Source organism: Henckelia pumila, chromosome 3 (assembly GCF_033568475.1).
Source record: "Henckelia pumila isolate YLH828 chromosome 3, ASM3356847v2, whole genome shotgun sequence".
Classification (NCBI taxonomy): domain Eukaryota; kingdom Viridiplantae; phylum Streptophyta; class Magnoliopsida; order Lamiales; family Gesneriaceae; genus Henckelia; species Henckelia pumila.
In genome coordinates this window covers 45408768-45430977 of record NC_133122.1, presented here as the reverse complement: position 1 = coordinate 45430977, position 22210 = coordinate 45408768, and the positions used below count along the sequence as shown (strand labels likewise).

The window sequence follows — 22210 nt, the reverse complement described above, 5'->3', positions numbered from 1 at the left end:
CTTCTTCTATAGATATTGTCTCTTCACCTGTATCATTATCACACATATTATCAGTAATGGAAGAATTCAAACAGACTGACCTTTGGGAGGTGTTACGGCCAGGTGTGGCAACACCTGCGGAAATACCTAAAGGATTGACTTGAAACTTCTTCTTGCTTTCCAGTAAGGAAGATAGGGCAGTATGACTCTCTTCATCTTCATGTTCATCTTCTTCAGACTCTTCATCACTCAAAGACGTGTTCATCTCTTTCTTAAGTGTGTTGGCACACTCATTTGCATAGTGTCCAATACCTTGACAAGCATGACATTGAACCTTGTCCAGCTTCTTTGAGACAAACTTCTTCTTTTCATCAACCATCATCCGAGGCTTAGAAGTATCAGTAGGTTTCTTTGGTGATTGTTCTGGTCCAGTGATCCTCAAGGGCTTGTTGGAGAACATTGGAGTCTTGAATTTTTGATCCGTCTTTCTTGACTCTTTCATCCTCTTCAGATAATCATTGAATTTCTTAGTCATGAGAGAGATCGAATCTTCTCCTAAATCAGATTGATGAATTTCTTGATGAAGTTGAACATATTCCTCATATGAAGGCTTTGAAGCTTGAAAAGCTATTGATTTTCCTTTATCCTTCTCTTGGTCTGAATTATTCATCTCAAAGACTTGAAGAATGCTAATCAATTCAGTCATCTTCATCTTTGAAGTGTCCTTTACTTCCTCAAGTGCCCATATCTTCCCATTGAATCTTTTAGGCAAGGATCGAAGAACCTTGTTCACCATAGCTTCACTCGCAATAGGTCCTCCGAGATCATGAGCCTCAGTAGCTATCTCCCTAAGTTTCTTATCATAGTCAGCAATAGTCTCATTCTCATCCATCCCGATTCTCTCAAATTTAGCGTTTAACAATCTCAGTCTTGTTCTTCTCACACTATCAGTCCCTTCGCAGTGTTCTTGAAGAGCATCACATGCATCCTAAGCAATAGTGCAGTCAGATATGATCCCATACATCCTCATATCCATAGTTGCAAGGATAACATTGAGTGCCTTAGCATTGTAGCTTGAGCTTAGTGTTTTCTTGGTAGTCCAATTTTCTTCTCTCTTGATGATATAGTCTCCGTCGTCATCTTGCGTTGTTGGAGGAGTCCAACCAGTCAGAATACTTTGCCAAGCACGAACATCCATAGCTTTAATAGTATATCTCATTCTATGCTTCCAAAGTGCTTAATTAGCTCCATCAAGAATTGGAGGTTTGAGAAACGAATTCGAAACAGATGATGAGTCCATCTTATTTCCTGTAATAAAATAAGCAACCAAGATCAGTTCTTAGTGTATCAAAAAGATGGCTTTGATGCCACTTGTAAGGAAATAATAGTTGCACATAAACAGTTCGAGGTGTTGTCACAAGGTGTTGACAACACTTACTATAACACCTTGAGTAATTTGCAGCGGAATATAAGTTAAGCGTGTATAAAATAAATAAGCAACCAAATAAATAGACTCAATTGAATTAAGCAAGAGTATAAATACTCTTGCAGCGCCTCAGGGCAAAACTTCACTAGAAAACTAATTAAAGAGTGTTAAAAACCCTAATACTAGTGACTATTGTAAAAATCAATTTCTCAAGACAAGTGAGAAAATAAATAATAAAGTTTCTCCTAAAAAGCATTCTATATGTAATAGAATAAAAAAACAGAATAAGGAGAAAAACTCTTGAAGCCAAAACATATGAGTAGCACACTTCTTCGATCAACAATCTCCGAATTGTTCTTCACGGCTTCAAGCACTATGTTCAACCATAAAGCTCTAGCCGTTCTACGAACGTATTCTTTTGATTATTAAAACTCACGGTCTCTCAATGATCCATCCTTCCTTGTAGGCGTATGTCATCAATAAATAGAGCAAGAGTCCTTCTTTAGAATGTTTCCTTGTAGGCGCAGGACTCTAGATCTTGATCAAGACAAATCTACACAATAAAGAATTAAATCAATAGATATTAGATAACATAATATTCTGATAACTTTAATTAAATCAAGTTATTCAAGGAATTAAATAACTTCATGTCCAAGAAAGGCAAAAGATAATTAATAAAATCTTTTTCAAAATAGGATGATTTTAAGGAATAAAATATTCCTTTCAATCTCTGTTTCAAATATCAGTGAATCAAAATTCTTCTCTGCCATAAAATTTTGAACAGTTAGAATACGAAGAGAAGAATTTGACAATAATGCAAGGACCGACAAAATTATGTAGAAGTGATAATGTGGTGAGGGAGCGCAAGGAGTAACAAGACCATAAAATATTCTGATGATAAGATCAAATCTGAACAAAAAACCCTTCACTTCTTAATCACTCGGTCGCAATTAATGTTCCCCAACAGTAACAATTGCCAACGTAAAATGGAGTTTGAAATCATTATGGAAACAAATTTCCGAATTAAGGCAATAAATCAAGCCAATTGATTTTCACAAAATTTCCATAAAGAAACTTCACATCGAAATAAACTCCACTAAAAACACTTTCAATCACAAAACAATTCGAAATATTAGTGGATTGGGCAAATCACTAAATTTTGCTTATTTCGAACTTCAAACTTCTCAGCAAGATATATTCACCATAAAATAAATATGCATGTCCTAATTATGTCTAAAAACAAAGTGTAACAATGCAATAAAATGCAATCACATGCAAAATAAAATGTTGACAAGTGAGGTGTTGTCCACGATGTTGGCAACATCTTCCAGCAACACTTCAGGATTCTCAAAAAATTTTATTTCCAAATAGCCATTAAATCCATTATTACAGAAGTGGTAGCCTGCACACTAAAAGAACGATCTTCAACGGACCCCTTTAGGTAGCTTTTTCCATTTGCTTTTGATTTTCAATCAAATTTAATGATTGAGATTATCTCTTTTAACCATTTTGTTATTTTGAGTTTCTGAATTTGCGAAATCACTTTTCACTTGGGACAGGATCATGGAATACACGAACATCCCTCCACTACTTCGTGATTTAGTCAGAACTCTTCTTCAATTAAATCTCATTAAACTGTAAAACAATTTGCAAAGAATCCTGAGTGAAAACTGGTCAATGGTTACAAAGTATCCAACACATCACAAAACAGAATGAATGCATGAATGCAACATGCCTAATGAACCTAAAGATGCACATGCATGAAAAGGTGTTATCGCAGGGTGTTGGCAACACTCCAGACAACATCTCAGTTCTGTCTATAATGCACACAAACTAAGAGACTTCCTTAGATTGAAAAATCTCTCGAAATACAATGTTTTGGTGAAAATATCAGCTAATTGGTTATCAGTTCTAATAAACTCAATACAGATCATGCCTTTATCGACCAAATCTCTAATGAAGTGATGTCAAATGTCTATGTGTTTGGTTCGAGAGTGTTGTACTGGATTTTGGATATATCAATGATGCTTGAATTATCACAGTACACATTCACCTAAGCATGATATCTAGCCTAGTAGCAAAAAAAACAAGATACTTCCAATTATGCTTATGTAGAGGGTGTTGTCAATACCTTCGACAACATCTTCCCTCGACAGTTTTTCACTTGACCTCATTGGTGTACGCATGTGTTTACAATTTTCATTCAAATACTTTTTCACAAGATTTCTAGCATACTGTATTTGGCAAAAAAAAATTTCACCATGCATTTGTTTTACTTGCAACCCCAAGAAATAATTCAATTCACCAACCATACTCATCTCAAAAGTAGACGACATGCGCTTCACAAATTCATCAACAAGTTTTTCACAAGAAGCACAAAAGATTATGTCATCCATATAAACTTGGCAAATAAGAATATTACCTTGAGACTTTTGCACAAACAATGTCTTATCAATCTCACCTCTTTTGAATCCAAGATTGAGCAAGTATTTGGTTAATCTTCCATACCATGCACGTGGTGCTTGCTACAATCCATACAGTGCAAACCTTTTTGGGTTCACTGTTTGACACAAAACATGAAAATCTTACCTGTGAAAACGTGGAGCTCATGCAAATTAGTCCAGCCATATTTTGATAATCCACATTTTCTTTTCGTCGGGTTTGCATATTTCCATGCACATCTCCAATGACTTGTAAGGTTGGGTGATTCTTCTGAATTCTGCTTGGAACATTCTTTCCAGCTTCGTTTACCTCATGGTCCTCATCAATATTCTCATCAGTAGGCTTTTCAACTTTTATTTCTGGAATCTCAGCAGGAGTTGTTGTCAGAGGTGTTGGCAACACTCCTTGGACAACATCTAAATTTCCAGAATTATCCAGCAGATCATAAACTTTATCTTCGACAGTTTTCTTCTTCAGATCTGCAAAATCATCAAATACAACATCAATAGACTCAAAAATTGTTTCAGTTCTTAAGTTAAACATCATGTAAGCTTGAATATCCGAAGAATAACCTAAGAACAAACACTTCTCATTTTAGCATCAAACTTTGCAAAATGATCAATATCATTCAAAACGTAACATACACAGCCAAAAACAAGAAAGTACTTAAGATTTGGCCTCTTTCCCATGAGAGTTTCATAAGAAGTCATAGTAGAACCATTACTCAAGTATACTCAATTTGAAATGTGACGTGCTGTGATTAAGGCTTCTGCCCAAAAAAAAGTTTTGAGATATTTTCAGAACTTAACACCACTCTAGCCATCTCTTGCAAAGTTATATTCTTTTTTTTTTTTTATCAATTTCATTCTATTGTGAAGTTTTAGGAGCAGAGAATTCATGAGAAATACTTTTCTTACCACATAAATTCTCAAAATAAAAGTTTTCGAACTCCTTACCATAATCAGTGTGAATTCTGGTCACCTTCAAGATTCACAATCCTTGTGAGCAAATTCTTAAAAACATCAAATATATCTGATTTTTCTCTCACAAATCTTACCCAAGTATATGGTGAAAAATCATCTACACAAACAACAGAATATTTATTACCTTCACAGCTTTCCACATCCATTGGACCCATCGAGTCCATATGTACAAGCTGAAGACAGAGTGTTATTTCAGATGTTGACAACATCTGGTGTGACACCCTGACCTGCTTCTTTTCGACATGCCTCACAAACAATTGGAATTCCAGATTTCAAATTAGACATACCTCTAACAGCATCAAACTTACTTAAGTTCTTCAAATTCTTGAAGTTTGCATGTCTCAACTTTTGATGCCATAGGTTAAATTCATCCACCTTTGAATGTCTACATGTCATCTCCTCTCCAAGTTGATAGAAATTATCAAACGATCTCGTACCTACGATAATTCCCTTTGAACCTCTTTCATAAGTCACTTTCCCACTCTTTTGTTCAACATAATCTGTGAGAAACTTCTTAGAACATGTCATATGATGTGAGCTACCGCTATCAAAGTACCAAGCACCTGAAACATTAGTTTTCGAAATAGTATAAATCATATAGCAGTGAATATCAGCTTTTGGTACCCAAACCTGTCTTACAGTAGATTTGTTTCTGGAGATGTTGTGGAAAGGTGTTGGCAACACCTTAGGCAACACCTTCGATGCAGATCTCTGTCTGTAATCTTCCTGCAACTTAAAATAGTATGGTATGATATGACCAGGTCTATGACAGTAATGACAAACATACTTACCTTTCCTTCTGGGCTTTAAAGATGCAGCAGGTTGTGGCTTTGGTTTTGGAGGATCGGTTTGTTGTGACCTTTTCTGTTAAGCTTCCTGGACAACTATTTTCTTTGACAAATACAGGAGCTTTTGAACATTCACCAACCTCAAATTTACTGTTTTCAAAACCTAGTCCAGCCTTACCATCTCTTCTCATCATGAGCAAAGAATCAAGCTTGGTTGTGCTTGAATTGAATTTAGCGAGTGTAGCCTTAGCTTTCATGAGTTCATCCTTAACCTTACACAATTCCAGGTCCTTCTTACTCAGCACTACTTCAAGTCTTGACATAGAAGCCTTCAAATCAGAATTTTCTCTTGAAAGAAAAGTATTCTTCTTATATCGTTCAACCCAGTCGGCATATAACTCTTCATATTGCATTCGCACATCTTCAAGAGACATTCTTTCATCACCTGCATCAGTATTACACACATTATCAGTGGTAAAAAAATTTAAACATACTGACTTTTGGGAGATGTTGCGGCCAGGTGTGGCAACACCTGCGGCAACACCTAAAGGATTGACTTGCATCATCTTCTTTCTTTCCATCAATGATGTCAGGGATGTGTGGCTTTCTTCTTCATTCTGTTCTTTACCTTCTTCAGAATATTCACCACTCAAAGATGTGTTCATCCCTTTTCGAAACTTGTTTGCACATTCATTGGCAAAATGACCATAGCCTTGACATTCATGACATTGCATCGTGTCAATCTTCTTTGCAGTAGGCTTTTTATTTTCTTCCAGCATAAGTCGAGGCTTTTGAGGATCAGGAAACTTCCTTGATGATTGATCAGGCCCGCCTATTGATGACATACGCCTACAAGGAAGGATCGATCATTGAGAGACCGTGAGTTTTAATAAGCAAAAGAATACGTTCGTAGAACGGCTAGAGCTTGACGGTTGAACATAGTGCTTGAAGCCGTGAAGAACAATTCGGAGATTGTTGATCGAAGAAGTGTGCTACTCATGTGTTTTGGCTTCAAGAGTTTTTCTCCTTATTCTGTTTTTTTATTCTGTTACATATAGAATGCTTTTTAGGAGAAACTTTATTATTTATTTTCTCACCTGTCTTGAGAAATTGATTTTTACAATAGTAACTAGTATTAGGGTTTGTAACACTCTTTAATTAGTTTTCTAGTGAAGTTTTGCCCTGAGGCGCTGCAAGAGTATTTATACTCTTGCTTAATTCAATTGAGTCTATTTATTTGGTTGCTTATTTATTTTATATATGCTTAACTTATATTTCGCTGCAAATTACTCAAGGTGTTATAGTAAGTGTTGTCAACACCTTGTGACAACACCTCAAACTATTTATGTGCAACTATTATTTCCTTACAAGATCCATCTATATAAATTTATGAGACCGACTTACGCAACACTAAAACATAATATCAGTAGATAGTTTATCTTAAAAATTATATTTTCTAAATGAAAATGATTTCGTTTTAAAAAATTGAAGTGAGAAGAAATAATATCAAAGAAGTAGATATATGAGAAAATCGTGGAATATGGATATCACATGGACTTGCATATGTATCGGGAAGAGATGTTTAATTGAATTTATAGATTTTAGTTTTTAAAGTTTATTTGTCAAAATTTTTTTTCAAAACAACTTATAAATAGTCAAAAACTCAAAACAAGCTTTTATTAAAAAAAGTTAGAATGACTCTGTTTTTTTTAAAAAAAATACTTTATTTAACATTTTACTTTTTTGTAAAATATCATTAATCTATATATTTATAGTTCTCATCATGTCTTCCACCTATTTTTACTCTCACTTTTCTATTTATCAAAACTTAAAATAAGATTTTGCTATCATTTCTTAGGATTTTTATTTAAGATTTAACTTCAATTTTTATTTGAAGATATTAATGCATTAAAAAAAATTGATTTTTTTTCCCAAAGATATCAAATTTTCTTAATTAAAATATAATTTTTTAAAAAATATAAGTTTAACATTTATGATAAAATTCAAAAAATATGCAATTTTTTTAAAACTTAAACTAGTTTCATTACATTACTATTATAATATCATTATATTCGTTTTTGTAAGGATAGTTATTGTAACACCCGGTATTTTTAAATACGTAAATCCGCCTGCATAATTAGGATATTTAATTATTTAAATTTATGAATTATGGGTTAAATAATTATGTGAATTATTTATGCATGATTTAATTTATTTTTTAAGCATTTAACCCATAATTAGTGATTTTTATGATTTTTAGTATTTTTATTATTATTTGATCGCGTAGACGGGACCGTGGACGGACGAGATGACAACTTTCCACCCAAATTATTTTATGAGCCTTTTTAGAGCCTTAAAATATTATTTCGAGTCTTATTATCTCAAAATTTTAAATATTTGATTTTATTTAATTTTAGGGGTCATTTTTATCCAAAATTAGTCAAGATAATGACTTTTAATCACTTTTAAAAATTCCCTTAATTTTAATTTCGGGATTTTCAATAATGTTTCAGATTTTTTTAAAGATTTCTTTTAGAGTTTTAGTTAAGTTATATTTTATATATATTATATCCTTATATATTTAATTACCCTATTTTCTAATAAACTAAAACCTAAACCTATCCCTACCTCCCACGTTTTTCTTCCACTCAGCCGACACCCACCTCCATCTTCTTCTCCATCGAGCCGTCACCAAAGAAGACCCCATAGCCAAGGATCTTGAAGCTCCAAAAGTCCCGTATTTTCGTCCCGTCGTCCCGGAACCGTCCCACGCTCGTGTTTCCTCGTCATCTACGGTGAAAGGCATGTTTCTATTCACTTTTCAAACCTATATCAGTGTATGTATGTGTGTGGGTGTGTAGTACCGAGACTCATCAGTTTTTTTTTTACAGCAAATTTTCAAATCCTTTCTCTATGCACTCGGTTTTGGCATTTTGATGGTTCATGCTCACGTTTTTCTTCCATTGGTGGGTCTAGCCGCTGGCCAAGGGTCTAGAGGGGGTTGTGGGCTGGCCTGGGTTCGAATGGCTCGAGTGGTTCGAGCCAAACGAACCCAGGAGAGGCGTAGGGACAGACGGCTGCCATGGCCGAGCAGGTAAGGGTTTCGAGTTAATGGGCTTCGGGTTCCTGGTTCCTGGCTGCATGGGGGCTGGGGCCTGGTCAGGTTAGGTCCGCCCGGACGTGGGCTACGTCCGGGCGGCGGCGCTCCGGCCAGGGGCGGCCGGAGCCGGCCGGCAGCAGGCCAAGAAGGCCTGCTGCTCTCGGCCGAGACGTAACGAGAGAGGGGGGAGTCGGGCTTAGGGTTTCTGGTGGCTTCCGGGTCGGGTCTTGGGTTCGGGTCGGGTCAGTAGGTTAGTGGGTCGGGTTAAGTGGGTCCGGGTCCGGGTTATTTTAATTGGGCTCGGGTATTTTTATTTTTTTTAAGTTTTTAAGTTAATTAGGAGTTAAATGAGCTAATTAAATTCCCAAAAATTTAATTAGTACTATTTAATTTATTTGGGCTCCATTAAATTATTTTGGGTTAATTTAACTATTTTTGGGCTTTTAATAATTTTTATTTAAATTTTTAAGTTGGCCAGAAATTTTTATGGGCTTGGGAGCCCATGAAAGTTATTGGGCCTGTTATTGGGCTTTTGGGCCCATTGGGCCAGGGACAGTGTTATTGGGCCTAATTTAGTCTTAATGGGCTTTGGTTAATTTATTGGGCCAAGTCTTAAGTTAATGGGCTTGCATGTCTAGGGCCAGCAGCAGAACCATCCATGAGAAAAATTGCATGTGTCCTGATTATATATTTAATTATTTTTATGCATTTAAGTTATTTTAATATTTATATGTTAGTAAGAAAATTAAATTAAATATATATGAAGGACACACAATTTATTTAAGTACATGCATTCATGAAATCAATTCTTATGTTACGATTGAAATTCTATGGTTGAGCAAATAAAAATATTTTAGGTGGAAATTGAAGTAGTGTGGCCATTTATGTATGGGCAGTTTCTGCCATTTATGTATGGGTGGTTCGCCACCAGCCTCGTACGATGGTTTCTTAGACTGATCAGTCGCACTATAAGTATGGGTCACACTTACGGATAGGACCATTCGATGTTAAGAAAATAAGTGCTCAACAACTCAAGTATGTATGATATTAAGTATGTTATGTATAATTCAGTGATTATTTAAGCAACATTTATGTTATTATTTTTAAGGCATGCTCATGCACTTATAGTATATGTATTATGTATGAAAGTGTATTAAATTATCTTAAACCCTTGTTAGTATGCATGTTGGGCCTCTAGGCTCACTACACTGATATGGTGCAGGTGAGTATGTAGAGGAGCAGGTTACCCCTACCGGTGGTGAGGACGTATGAGCAGTGCTGCAGTAGCCCCGTGACCGTGACAGCTTCTGAGTCACCATGCTTGAGTCTTATGATACATTTTATTATTTTTATAAGGGTTGAGTTGTTTGGAATATTTTATTAAATAATTTAGTGCATGCACACTTTTTATTTATTTTAATTATGCAGTATATTTTTAAATTATAGGGTTGACTCAGATATTTATTTAATTCATAGAATGCATTTTATTTAAGTATTTAAATTGTTTATTTATTTAGTCATGAATTTATTTTAAGATTTTATTCTGTGCATATATGTATGGGCATATATGTACATATTTTATTTAGTAGTATAAAAAAAAAAAATTTCCGCATATTTATTTACTATAGAGTTAGGGTTGTTACAGTTATACTATGAGAACGATAGATCACAACCGCGTATAGAGTGAAAAATATTCTTTTGCCAAAAAAAAATATACTTTTATGGGTCGGATAAAATATATATGTCACGAAATTAATATGTGAGACTATATCATGAGAGTTTTTGTGTATTGAATAGTTTCGACAATTTTAAAAAAATTTATCTTATAATAACAAACACATCGACATCTTTGTAATTCTCAAGCATATGAAATTTTGTTTGATAAGTTTTTTTTTTGAGAGTACAAGTACAATATTTCATCAATATTACAACTACACGATACAATAATGTGATAAAACTGCCCGCACAACCGACGGAACTTGAGCATGAACTCGAGACTTGCTTATCTCGAGCGATGAAACTACTTAAATCTACCTAAATAAATTAGAAAATCTACCCGCCATCAGCGGGACTCGTCTCAGGCTTTTGTTTGATAAGTTTTATATATGTGATAGTTTGAAAATTCAGAATATAATATGATACTAAAACGTCATTTTCCCCCAGTATCAGATAAGAGTTGAATTAAAAACAATAACTATAATTATTATATTAAAAAACGATACATTTTTTTTTTGTGGGGGAACGAAAAATAAATATGGTGGAAGTTTTTCCCTTCTTCCATGAGATGATAGACACGCGAAATGACAATGAAGAAGTTGAAAGAAGAATAGAACATATTACAGAACATGCAAGGAGCAAAGAAAAAGGTGACGAAAGTGGAGTTTGGGCGCCTTAAAGCAAGAGTCTTTTCGTCCTATATATATATGTAAAATTTTAATTAATCATCACCCAAACACTTTGATAATTATATCGTTGTTATCTTATATCCTGCAAAATCAAATTTTATCGCTTCATCAGACTAATCAAGCTATATAAATAAATTACAACACACAAATGGATCAGAAGTTTTGAAACGCAGTGAAACTGAACCAGACTACTTTCTAAGATACCCAAAAACGCACATATTTGATGCTAGATATTTGACTCGATTGAGAAAAAGAAAAGAACAGGTTGAGCTCGGCAAATTACTCGCCGAGCCGCAAAGTTTTATCCCTCGCGACAAGAACCATAGTTCAAGCACCAGAAAAACAGATATGTATACCGAGAGATATAACTGGTGATACGTTCAGCTACTTGAACAATGAGGCACTAGCACCCCGTCATTGGACATAAGATCACATGATGTAACATGAGTGTTTAAGGCAGATATGTTCAGCTATTGAACATACACTAAAATTAGAACATAAAAAAAATTTAGTCACTTTGTTCACATTTTTATTCTACTGAATGGATGAAACAGATTAGCTGATCGATGTTCAAATTAGTGCCAACCATTTTCATCTTCACTTCATTGTTTGATTCTTGAAACGTACTCAATAAAGCCCAGAAATATATATTCCATTAATGATTCAAAATAAACATGAACTTAGAAAAGAAATGCCTGCATTAGCATCCAGCGTCATCATAAGAAAATCGACATTAACACTACCACTGATCAAAGGAGTTAACATTCAAGTGGATATTACAAGCAATGCTTAAAGAAACATCTCCCATGTTTATCACTATGTCTATTAATTTTGCATCATTGTTTTTAAATCTATAAGAACACAAACATCAACGAGTTGCCAAATATGTATCATTCACCGTCAATAAATAACACAATTCTACATGAAAAATCAGAGCAATAATGCATCTCATATCTTAAAGTCTATAAAAAAGTTCAAGTGCTTCACCGAGAAAACACTACAAGGATCAAACCAACAGATGCTCCAGCAACACACAAATAAGAAACTCCTCGAAAACGGACAAAAAAGGTGTTCAAATTCTTGGCAATCTGAAGAGTAAGGGTCAAAATCTGCAGTCTACCTTGCTCCTCCATTTTCTTGAAGAAGTACATTGGCTTCAAAGCTCGCCTCAACATGAATGCAAGTGAGAATGGCATCCCAAAAGCCAAGAGACTCTGTATCAACACCTCTGGAATAGGCGAATCTCGTGTAATATATGCCGTCCAAGCTCCCAACGCAAGATGCACGAGGCCCAATCCAGCCAAAGCCTTACTTAGGCTGTACATAGTCTTCATCTTCATCTCAAGAACGTCGCGTGTTTCATTCGCTAAGGCTGATAAATCCCGATCGACAGTCGGCCCAGTGATCTCCTGATGCTTGAGTTCCTGGCTCTGATTCGGATTCTTAACAAAGGTATCGGAAATTTGTTCAGATGAAAACGATGATTGGCCCGAATCGGAAGACAAGAATCTGGGTTTATCATACATTACACTACAGCCGGATATATCTTCAGCTTTAAACAGAGAGCTAGCAATCGATCTGGGCACAGCACAAACTCGAAAAAAATCAGCCATTTTTCGATTTTGTGGGTTTTCTCCGGTAAAGTTGGGTATCTTGATTTGACTTTGGCACTTAGAAATGGCATTTTGAGGCGGTATGATCTCACCAAAATATAGTTTATTGCAGCAGGATTTCGAGCAGGGAACTCTGGGACCGGAGAAAAGTTTCGAACTTTGGCGCGTAGTTGAAATGTAAGGGTTCGAAAAGAAACATCGGCGGAGAAATTCAGGGGAAAGCTTGCGAGGTATTCGGGACGCCATGTTCATCGACGAGTAAGAATTAGGGTCCGCTTTTGTTTTCCTTGAGCCGGCGGGGTTCAGTCAGCAACTCCTCCTTAGGTATAGAATCGTAATATTTTCTTTTATATGATCTTTCGGTAAATATAATTATTTCTTGTATTATATTATATTATATTTTTTAAAAACCCCCCAAAAAACTCATAAATAATTTTAAATCTGAAATAATTACTCTTAAAAAATAATATTTTTTTGTTGACAATCTTAAAAAATAATATTTAATATAATATTGATTTGATTGATAAATTATAATTTATTTGATTTAATTAATTAAATTTTATATAAAAATAATAAATTATTATTTTTTCATTTTAACAAAAAATAAAATAATATTTTATAGAGGGTAATATAATAATTTAAATTAAATGATTTGATTGATACAAGATAAATCATTAATGATTTTATTGATGTAAGATTAATAACTAATCATTAATGATTTTATTGATTTAAGATTAATAACTAATATATGAATAAATAAAAAAAACTAATATATGGATAAATAATATGTCGAAAAGAACGTAGGATTGGATAAAATAATTCATACATAGATTAACAATACATCCAACCAAACAGTGCCTAATTATGGGATAATTTCATCCTACCTTGACAGAAACTACTGCATGATGTATTTAAGGATGAAGATTTATCGATATTTGTAGAATTCGCTGAAAAAATAGTCGATCACACGTGTATTCATAAATCTCAATTTTTAAATCTACATTAAGGTTGTGCCTATACAGCTACAATGTCACTTACATTTAGATACCTCGAATGACCCGACACTAGGAGATGTGTCGATTCGATTGGATCATTTTAATTTTTATTACCAAAAGTTTTACCAATTATAATAGAAACAACTTGTGAAACGATATCACAGATATATATTCGTAAGACGAATCAAAACCGTCTATATTTTTTTAATATATATATATATATATATATATATTTATTAAAAGATATGATTTTTTCGTTGGTTAAGTTGAATAAGACGATAATGTAAAAATTTGTGCTAACAATAGAATTGGTTTCTAAATCTTATGAAGAAAAAACTGAGAATGTATTTAAGAAGTTCTTCCAAACACTATTTTACAAATTGAACCAAACACCAAACGGATATGGGATTTTATTTTGGATTTTTTTCCAAAGACGATCTTGAATTGAAATAAAAGATAGAGAATTTGACATTATATTATAAGGTATACTTTTTGCTCCAAAGTTCAATAAATAATTTTTTCCAAAAAAGTAAATCAATATTCACTTTTCAGGTATAGTTAGTGAGGTTGTTTTCTCTTTGAAAAATGCATTTTTGTTTCACTACAAACATCATTAAAAAAAAAAAAAAAGATTGAGATATAAAAATTTCAACCAAAATTTTAGTACTCGAAAAGTAATGAAGTACATTTAAAATTTTGCAAACAAGAAATCAACTATGACATGTTATGTAAAAGAAGTTTCATACTTTATTTATTTATTTGGGTTATATCGAGAAATCCAAGAAGTTAAAATATAGCTTTTCTTTCATCTATGCAATGTATCCATTGATCACCTTAATTATTTATTTTTATTTTCTTACAAAAAAAAGTCGTAATTCTCAATAACGAAATAATGTCAGATTATACATTTTCTAACCAAATCAGAAAATTTACAGATTAATTTTTTATTTTTAAAAGAAAGAAACTTTGCTAAAAATATTGATCAACTCTATGTATTTAACACAATTATAATTATATAATTACAATTATAATTATAACTTATATAAATATTGGAAAATTATTTGCGATCAGTGGCTCAACCAGCTAGTTTAACTTCATATTAAAAATTTTCAAGTTACTCTCCCAAATTCACACATATTTATCATATTAACCAGCTATGGAAGAGCAGAATCCCATGCTAATCCCCAGCAACATGCTCAAATTAATGGTGTATATATACTTTTTAGATGCTATATATAGATATTACTCTATTTAAAAAAAATGTATACAAGTAATTGGATCCATTTACAACTCCAACTACACAGGACTGACTGCTGCCGAATCTTGGTGATGAAAGCAGCTGGGGACCAACGAGCTGATGCCGTGAGACAATCTTGACGCAAGTGGCGGCGGCTGCATCTTCCGGCAATAGGGGCGGCTTTGACGAAGGGATGATCAAGAAGCATGTCGGCAGTACATCGTGATCTTGGATCCTTAACAAAACACTTTCTGAGAAAATTCACGGCCTCTTTCGAAATTTTCTTCGGCATCTCCGGAATCTGATCGCTACAAGCGATTTTCATCAACACATCTGCGGCCTTCATAGATCTATCAAACTTCCAAGGGGAATTATTCCCTGTCAGCATGGACAAAACGGTGCATCCCAAAGACCAAACATCCGATTGAGGTACGTATGTTTGTTTGGCTATCGACTCTGGCGCCGCATAAAGAACAGTTCCCCTGAAACCCCCATCATCTTCATCTTCATCTTCATGGCCTCCACGCATGTTAAGAGCACTTCCAAGGTCTGCGAGCTTTGCGGTTTCTTCTTCGACATCTTGTTTAACGATCAAGATGTTGTGTGGCTTAATGTCGCAGTGCACGTAACCCAGTGCGTGCATATGAGACAGAGCCATTAGAATTGATCTTGTGTGATTCTTCACAAGAGCCTCCGGCAAGCCAGCTGATTTGATGATGATATCTGCCAAACAACCTCCGGATGCGTATTCCAGAAAGATATTGTATAACTCCTGACCATCTTCTTGGGACGTCTCGTCTCCGAAACATCGGATTATGAACGGACAATTGTTGAAACGATCCAGCAACTTCTTTTCTTTCAAAAGAGACTTTGACTCCGTTGATTTTGAAGATTTTACAGCCACGATGGAAGGAATACCATCTTCTTCTGGTTGGATCAATCCTTTGGAGACCAAGGCAAAGCCTCCTCTTCCTAAGGTTTCTCCTCTAATCCAATGCATGTTAGCTTCTTCGTGTGTTTCTTGCAATGTTTGATTCAGAATTTGGTCCTACGAAACAATGAAAAGAATTATATTGGAGGGTGGGTGTTTATATAGGATGAATTCCCGAGCGGGTATAATTTGTAGTTCTGTGAGGAGTGTGGTTTTCTAATTACGATGGATTTAATTTGTTGCATGGGATTTTCTTGATTGCCTAAAATCTTCTTTAAAGTTTAAAATAAATAACGCTGCCACGTGGATTAATATTTCATTTTAATTGGGAAACAGATTACTTTTTAAAATCTATTAGGAGACCAATTTAAAATTTACAAGTATAATGCTTTTTTTAAAAAATTACGAGTTTAAAATATGAGCTTTTGAATATTTAAATTAAATATTTTCAAAAGTTTAAAGTATAAAAAAAAAATGTTGCCAAAATTTTAATATTTGGAAAGGGGATATTATTAGTCTTCATCCCTAAATTATATGGCCCCTTTGTTTTCCGTTTGTCCAAGGTGTTCTTTTCAGTTTTTTTCCTTTCTCCTATTTGTTATTTTCCCGAACTAAGATTAATTTCTAAAAATTCATAACATGGCATTCATATATATAAATACTCCTCCTCCCTTCCTTTTTTCCAGAAACGTAAAGGATTTAGATTCAGAAACACAAGGCACTGAAGATGGGCATAAAAAGCATGCCACATAGTGGATCATCCTCGGCCTACATCTCTAATATTAATGAAGAACAAAAATCTTCATAGTTTATGCAAGTACAGATACGCAACACTCAATTAACTCCATTACATATACTAACTCGATCACGCGCAAAGACATATCAGATCTTAGCAGCTGGAAAAACCCGAACTTCATCAAGAACAGGGCCGCAAAGGGTTCCAAAGTCGTCGATTTTTGTATGGTAATACGAGCTGAAAAAAGTTAATCTGGTCCGGTCCAAAATAGCAGTGAACTGGAAGCTGTAGGTCTTGAACTTGCCCTTTCCTTCGGATTGGAAGGGAGCTTTCATGGAAGATTTGGCAGCAAATGCTTCCACCAACATGGATCCGTGGCACCCATTCTTTGCATCTCCAACAGAGAAGGTAAGAGTGTAGACCTTTTTGGGAACTGTTCTGATTACTTGTGCAATGGCACTTTCTCTTCCTGCAAGAAGTTCTACCGCAGCTTGTCCGAATGGGACGTTGAAATGCTTGGAATCTATGAACTTTACAGCCTTGAGCGACTCGATGATCCAGCCAGGAAGTGGGGAGGTGGTATCTTCTTGCTTGGGCGGAAGCAGGACGCCATTTGAAGAGTTGATCAAAAGATGAGGACCCTCCTCAAAGCCATGATTCTTAACCAGGTTAGCTGCAGAAAATCAGAGGCATACATAAGTGCAATGGCCATATGAAATCCAACATGTTAGCTCCAAGAGCTCTTAACATCCAACTCGACAATAAAGATTTACTCTCTAATATCAGTCAAACCAAAGCAAGAGTGTGCTGGTTTTTTTCCACATTAGGAGTCAAGCTCGGGCTTGCATAATATATTTCAAGCTCAAACTTGAATTGAAAACACGAGATTTTAGCTTGATTGGATTAAATTGAATCATGATTGCAATAATTTCAACATCTCAGCACATATGAACTTAGATAAAGAAGCAAAATAAAAGAATTCAAGATATATAACCTTTAGTGAAGCCTGGAGGGGAAAGCTCTTTGATGGCAACAACATCCAACAAAGGACCACAAGCTGGATTCTCCTGTTTCCCAGGATTCTCAAAAGCCACCTTGGCGAAATTGGAACTAGCCCTGAATCCCCAGCCATAAATGTCACCGCCATTGCTAGCATACAGAGTCTGCAAGGGAAGATCCCCTGTTTGAGGGTACACAGAAACTCTCAACACCTCCTCTTGTGCACAAGTTCTTGATGCCCCAAATGTGAGCGCATAAAGGGAGCCATTTTTGACAGGGATGGTTTGGGATATCGAGGCCTCGTTCCCAAGCCGCACGGCATGTATGCCGTGAGCAACAGCGAAGTACATCCCTCCCGGCTGCGGACCGCCGGAGATGTACTCCACCAGGCCATTGATTTCCCATTTTGGGAGTGAATATTTGCCTTTGAGGACAGTTTTGTTGATATCAGTTTGCTTTGGTGGTTCCTCAAAGTTCCCATTAGGGAGGAGTCCTGGAACAACATCAGTAAATGGATTTTAAGCTTGAGCATAAACAAATCTTTGCCTATTTCTTGAACCAGGTATATAAGAAAGTGTTCGCTGGAGACAACAAAAATATGACTTTGAGCTCACCAAGCTCAAAATAAGTAGGAGGAGCCTCAGTATTAGATCCATATTGTCATGAACAGAAGCAAGCTCATACCAGTGTCGTTCATGAGATTTATACATGTATTTATTGCTACTAACCATATACTTATTATATCATGACACCAAATTTTCATACTTTAAAATGAATGCAAACTAGTAAGCCTATTCCAACACTAAGCCGAGTTCAAACTCAAAAAAAGTAGAAAACCACTCCACTCACGCGACACATCAACTTTTAGAGGCATTAGAAAATGCCAAAAATAAGAGATTCGAAACTCTATCCATTCAACAGAGCAAATCCCACAACATACCGATGAGTAAGATTGCAAAAAAGATAAGATTTTTCGAACCAAAATGTTCATTTCAAGAATGGCCAAGAACAATGCAGTGTCAAAGATCTAACTCTATGCATACACATTGAACTCAAAAAAATACAAATCGAAGTAGTGACTAGCGAGGCATACCTTCTGAAGGAGGTGGTGGGACAAGCGCAGAAACTGTGTAGAGAAAGTAGAGAGAGAGCAAGAAATGAAATTTCACCATTTTTGCGCACAGAAAGCACAATAAAGAAATGCAAGGGAAGCAGAACTAGTCTGGTACAATGCCTCAAGGACTGTTATTATAGAGCTAGCTTGTGAAGATTGGTCGAATGCATAATGTACACGTGTAGCATATTTATTGTTGGGGTAAAAACTCTCAAAAAAGAAAAAAAAAAAAAAGTTGGTGTAAAAGGTTCATTATTTTATGTGCGAGTAGATTTATATTATAATTTTATTATTAATAATGAAATAATAGATTAAATTATATTAGTTATATAAAGTTGAATGAATTTCAAAATAATACTTTTTCTGTTCCAATTATATTATCTACGTTTTATTTTTTGTTTGTCCAAATATATAGTCATATATCATATTTAGTAATATTTTTTTACATTTTTTTTATTAATATATCCCTATTAACTACACCTTGAAAATTGTGCAATAATTTTTTAATACATTAAATAGAAATAAGATGGGAAATCTATTTAAAATTTTTTTTTCCAATAAATTTTTTTTAATCTGTGTGAAAAAAATAACAATATATATATAAGACAGAGAGAATATCATTTTTTTCGAAAATTTGAAGTCTATTTAATTATTATCTAATACGAAATAAACATGAAAGTTTATGATATTACTGTTTTAAACAACAAAAATAAAATACATTATATTTGAATATTAAAAATCTATCCATCAAAATCCAACCCGAATGAATTTTAATTTAAAAACTAGAAAATGTTACGTAAATGTATAAAAAATTTCGATTGATTCTTTGTTTCAAAAAATAATAATAATTGATTAAAAAAATAATAATAATAATAATTCTTGAATTAGAAATTTAGAATGGGTGATACAGTATAGGGACGGTTTGTCTGTTTTAGAAATCAGAGCCAACCTTTCTCCTTAATCAATGCAATATTTTATGGGTAATTTTCTTTTTTTTTTCCCCAAATAGACCAAAAGACACTTCTTTCCACCTTTTTTATGATTTCACATTTTCATCGAAGACCGAAACAAACAAACAAAAAAGTTTAAAAGAAAAGAAAATGATGATGATATGCATGTGCATATGACGACTTATTAATATTAAATAAGTAGAGGCTCGAAAAATTAGTCTGAATATTTATGTTTTTTCAAAAATTATTGATTCTTTAGAAATATATTTAAAATGTATCTTGCAGAATGTATGGAAATAGATCTAAAATTTGTTGAATCAATGGCATCATATCAGAGATATACAATTTTTAATGGAATGTGAGTTGTATTACATTTTATAAAAAATATTTTCAAGAGCGCGATGAAAAAAATATTAAATAGAATTACTTATTGTATCATAATAATATATAAAAGGTATGAGCGGACTCACCGCCGGCCCATGTGATAATTGAGTTCGGCTCATGTGATAACTGCTCCTAAATGAGATTGTATTATTATGGAAATAATCATAATCCAATTAAAAAAATTTTAAAAAAATATTTGAATTCGAACTTGAATTTGGTTTCTAAATCGGTTCAAAACCTGAAAAATGAAATGAATCTGCACTCAACGAGATTCAAAGTTCGAATTTTCGTTTGATTCATTTGATACAAGCATATGATCGAAATATATTGAGTAATACTCTGTAACCTCGGCTCAAATTCAATAATTTTGAAACAAATTTTGATTTATATATGACTCCTCTTGCTTGGGAAAAATAATTCTCCAAAGTCTGAAAAGCGATTATTTTTCAAATTATACTTGGTTAGTAGATGCGAGCTACATTCCATAATATATTTTGTGTCGGTACAAGTTGGGGCAATGAACTCATATCACAGTTCACACAAAACATTATGCCGCTAAAATATTATGTTTTATTGTATGAAAAATTCTGATGTATATTTCTAATTGACATGGAATTATATAATTCATTCATGTTTTTGCACATTTTTGTTAACGCGTGAACAAGATCTATATATCTCGATCGATCGGATTAATATAATATAAATATATATATATATATATAAATAAATTAATTTCAAAAGTTGTGACAGATATGGTAGCTATTATGGACAACAAATCAATGATATGCATGTGATGCTTAAAGGAAATATGAATATTAATAAGTATTAAAGTGGCATAATGTGAGACAGACGCAGCTATAATTGTCAATAAATTCCTTGTCAACAGGAAACCTGCTCGATAGCACCACTGAATTGATCGTGCAATCAATGAATTAAGTTTTTTTTTTATTTTTTATTATTATTGATACAAAACAACAACAACAATAATAGTTAATTATATATATATATATATATATAAAGTTTTTAGCTGTCCAACAAATTTCTGCACATTTCATTTCGACCACTAAAATACGGTGGTGAATATTAGTTGTTTTTGTTTTTTTATTTTTTGCACCACTAAGTTTTAGTGGTCAAACATGAAATGAGAAGGAATTATTGGGCAGCTAAAAACTTTTATATATATATATATATATCATATAAAAATAGAAAACTAGCATTTTTTGGCCCAAAATTTCTTTTCAAAAATAGTATCACATTCACATCAACCGTAAATGTATCGAGATTCGGGACCTAAAAAATATTTCCAAAACAAATTTAGTGACACCGTATGATATGTTTGAGTTCAACCTAACACATGGATATTACCCCAATAATAGATCTAATGTCCCATGATTTGTCACGTCAACAATATATAATTATTTACGCCTATGTGTAAAAATACGAGCCATTTGATACATGATTTGGGTATTAAATATGTGCTAGGATCTCATTAACCGTATGATAGTAATAATAACAATAAAATAAGGAAATAATAATGTTAGTTTTCCTAACAAAAAACTAATAATAATGATAAAATAATGTTATTTTCCCTAACAAACGACTTCGGAAATCTAAATATTTTTGTTATTTTTGTTACCTTATTTCATTGTGCAAAATAATTTTTATCATATTAAAATAAATTTAAATCGAATAAGGCAATTTCATCGTTTGTTTTCATTCGTTCCAGATATATTATCTAATTTATAGAATTAATATCATTAAATATGTTATTAAAATACTCATTAAATAAGTTGAAAATAATTTTGTTTTAAAATTTAATTCTTCAATACTCGGTGAGCCAATTCTTTGACCAGGTCAAGATTTGGGTCGTATCAAAACTATGGTTTTAAAAATTCCGCGTTGAAAGCTATCTTCTGCTACTTCGTTCTTTTATGACAAATTTCAATTTCGGACACCTAAAAAATTTTTATACATTAGTTTAAAGTTGCTTAAAAGTTTATGATCCGTTTAGACAAATACTTATAAAATATTTTTTAAAAATATATTTAAATAATATTTTAAAATTTGTTTTATGAATAAATGTGTGTTTGAACAATTATTTTATAAAAAAAAATTTAACATTTAAAAA

General features: G+C 33.5%; 3 protein-coding genes across 3 annotated transcripts; all 3 read right to left on the bottom strand.

The window, feature by feature from the left end:
- Positions 1-11895: 11895 nt before the first annotated feature.
- On the bottom strand, positions 11896-13040 carry LOC140892706 (uncharacterized). Its single transcript, XM_073301668.1, has one exon. It carries the CDS (start codon positions 12986-12988, stop codon positions 12107-12109), a length of 882 nt encoding a protein of 293 aa, XP_073157769.1. The 5' UTR covers positions 12989-13040; the 3' UTR covers positions 11896-12106.
- A 1938-nt stretch (positions 13041-14978) lies between these two features.
- Positions 14979-15968, bottom strand: LOC140888631 (mitogen-activated protein kinase kinase kinase 20-like). The gene has a single exon (XM_073296330.1). It carries the CDS (start codon positions 15966-15968, stop codon positions 14979-14981), a length of 990 nt encoding a protein of 329 aa, XP_073152431.1.
- Positions 15969-16597: 629 nt separating this feature from the next.
- LOC140892542 (protein TEEBE-like) lies at positions 16598-18883 on the bottom strand. The gene is made up of 3 exons (XM_073301464.1): positions 18728-18883; positions 17630-18127; positions 16598-17308 (listed from the first exon to the last, which is right to left on the bottom strand). Exons 1-3 carry the CDS (start codon positions 18804-18806, stop codon positions 16782-16784), a joined length of 1104 nt encoding a protein of 367 aa, XP_073157565.1. The 5' UTR covers positions 18807-18883; the 3' UTR covers positions 16598-16781.
- Between the last annotated feature and the right edge of the window lie 3327 nt (positions 18884-22210).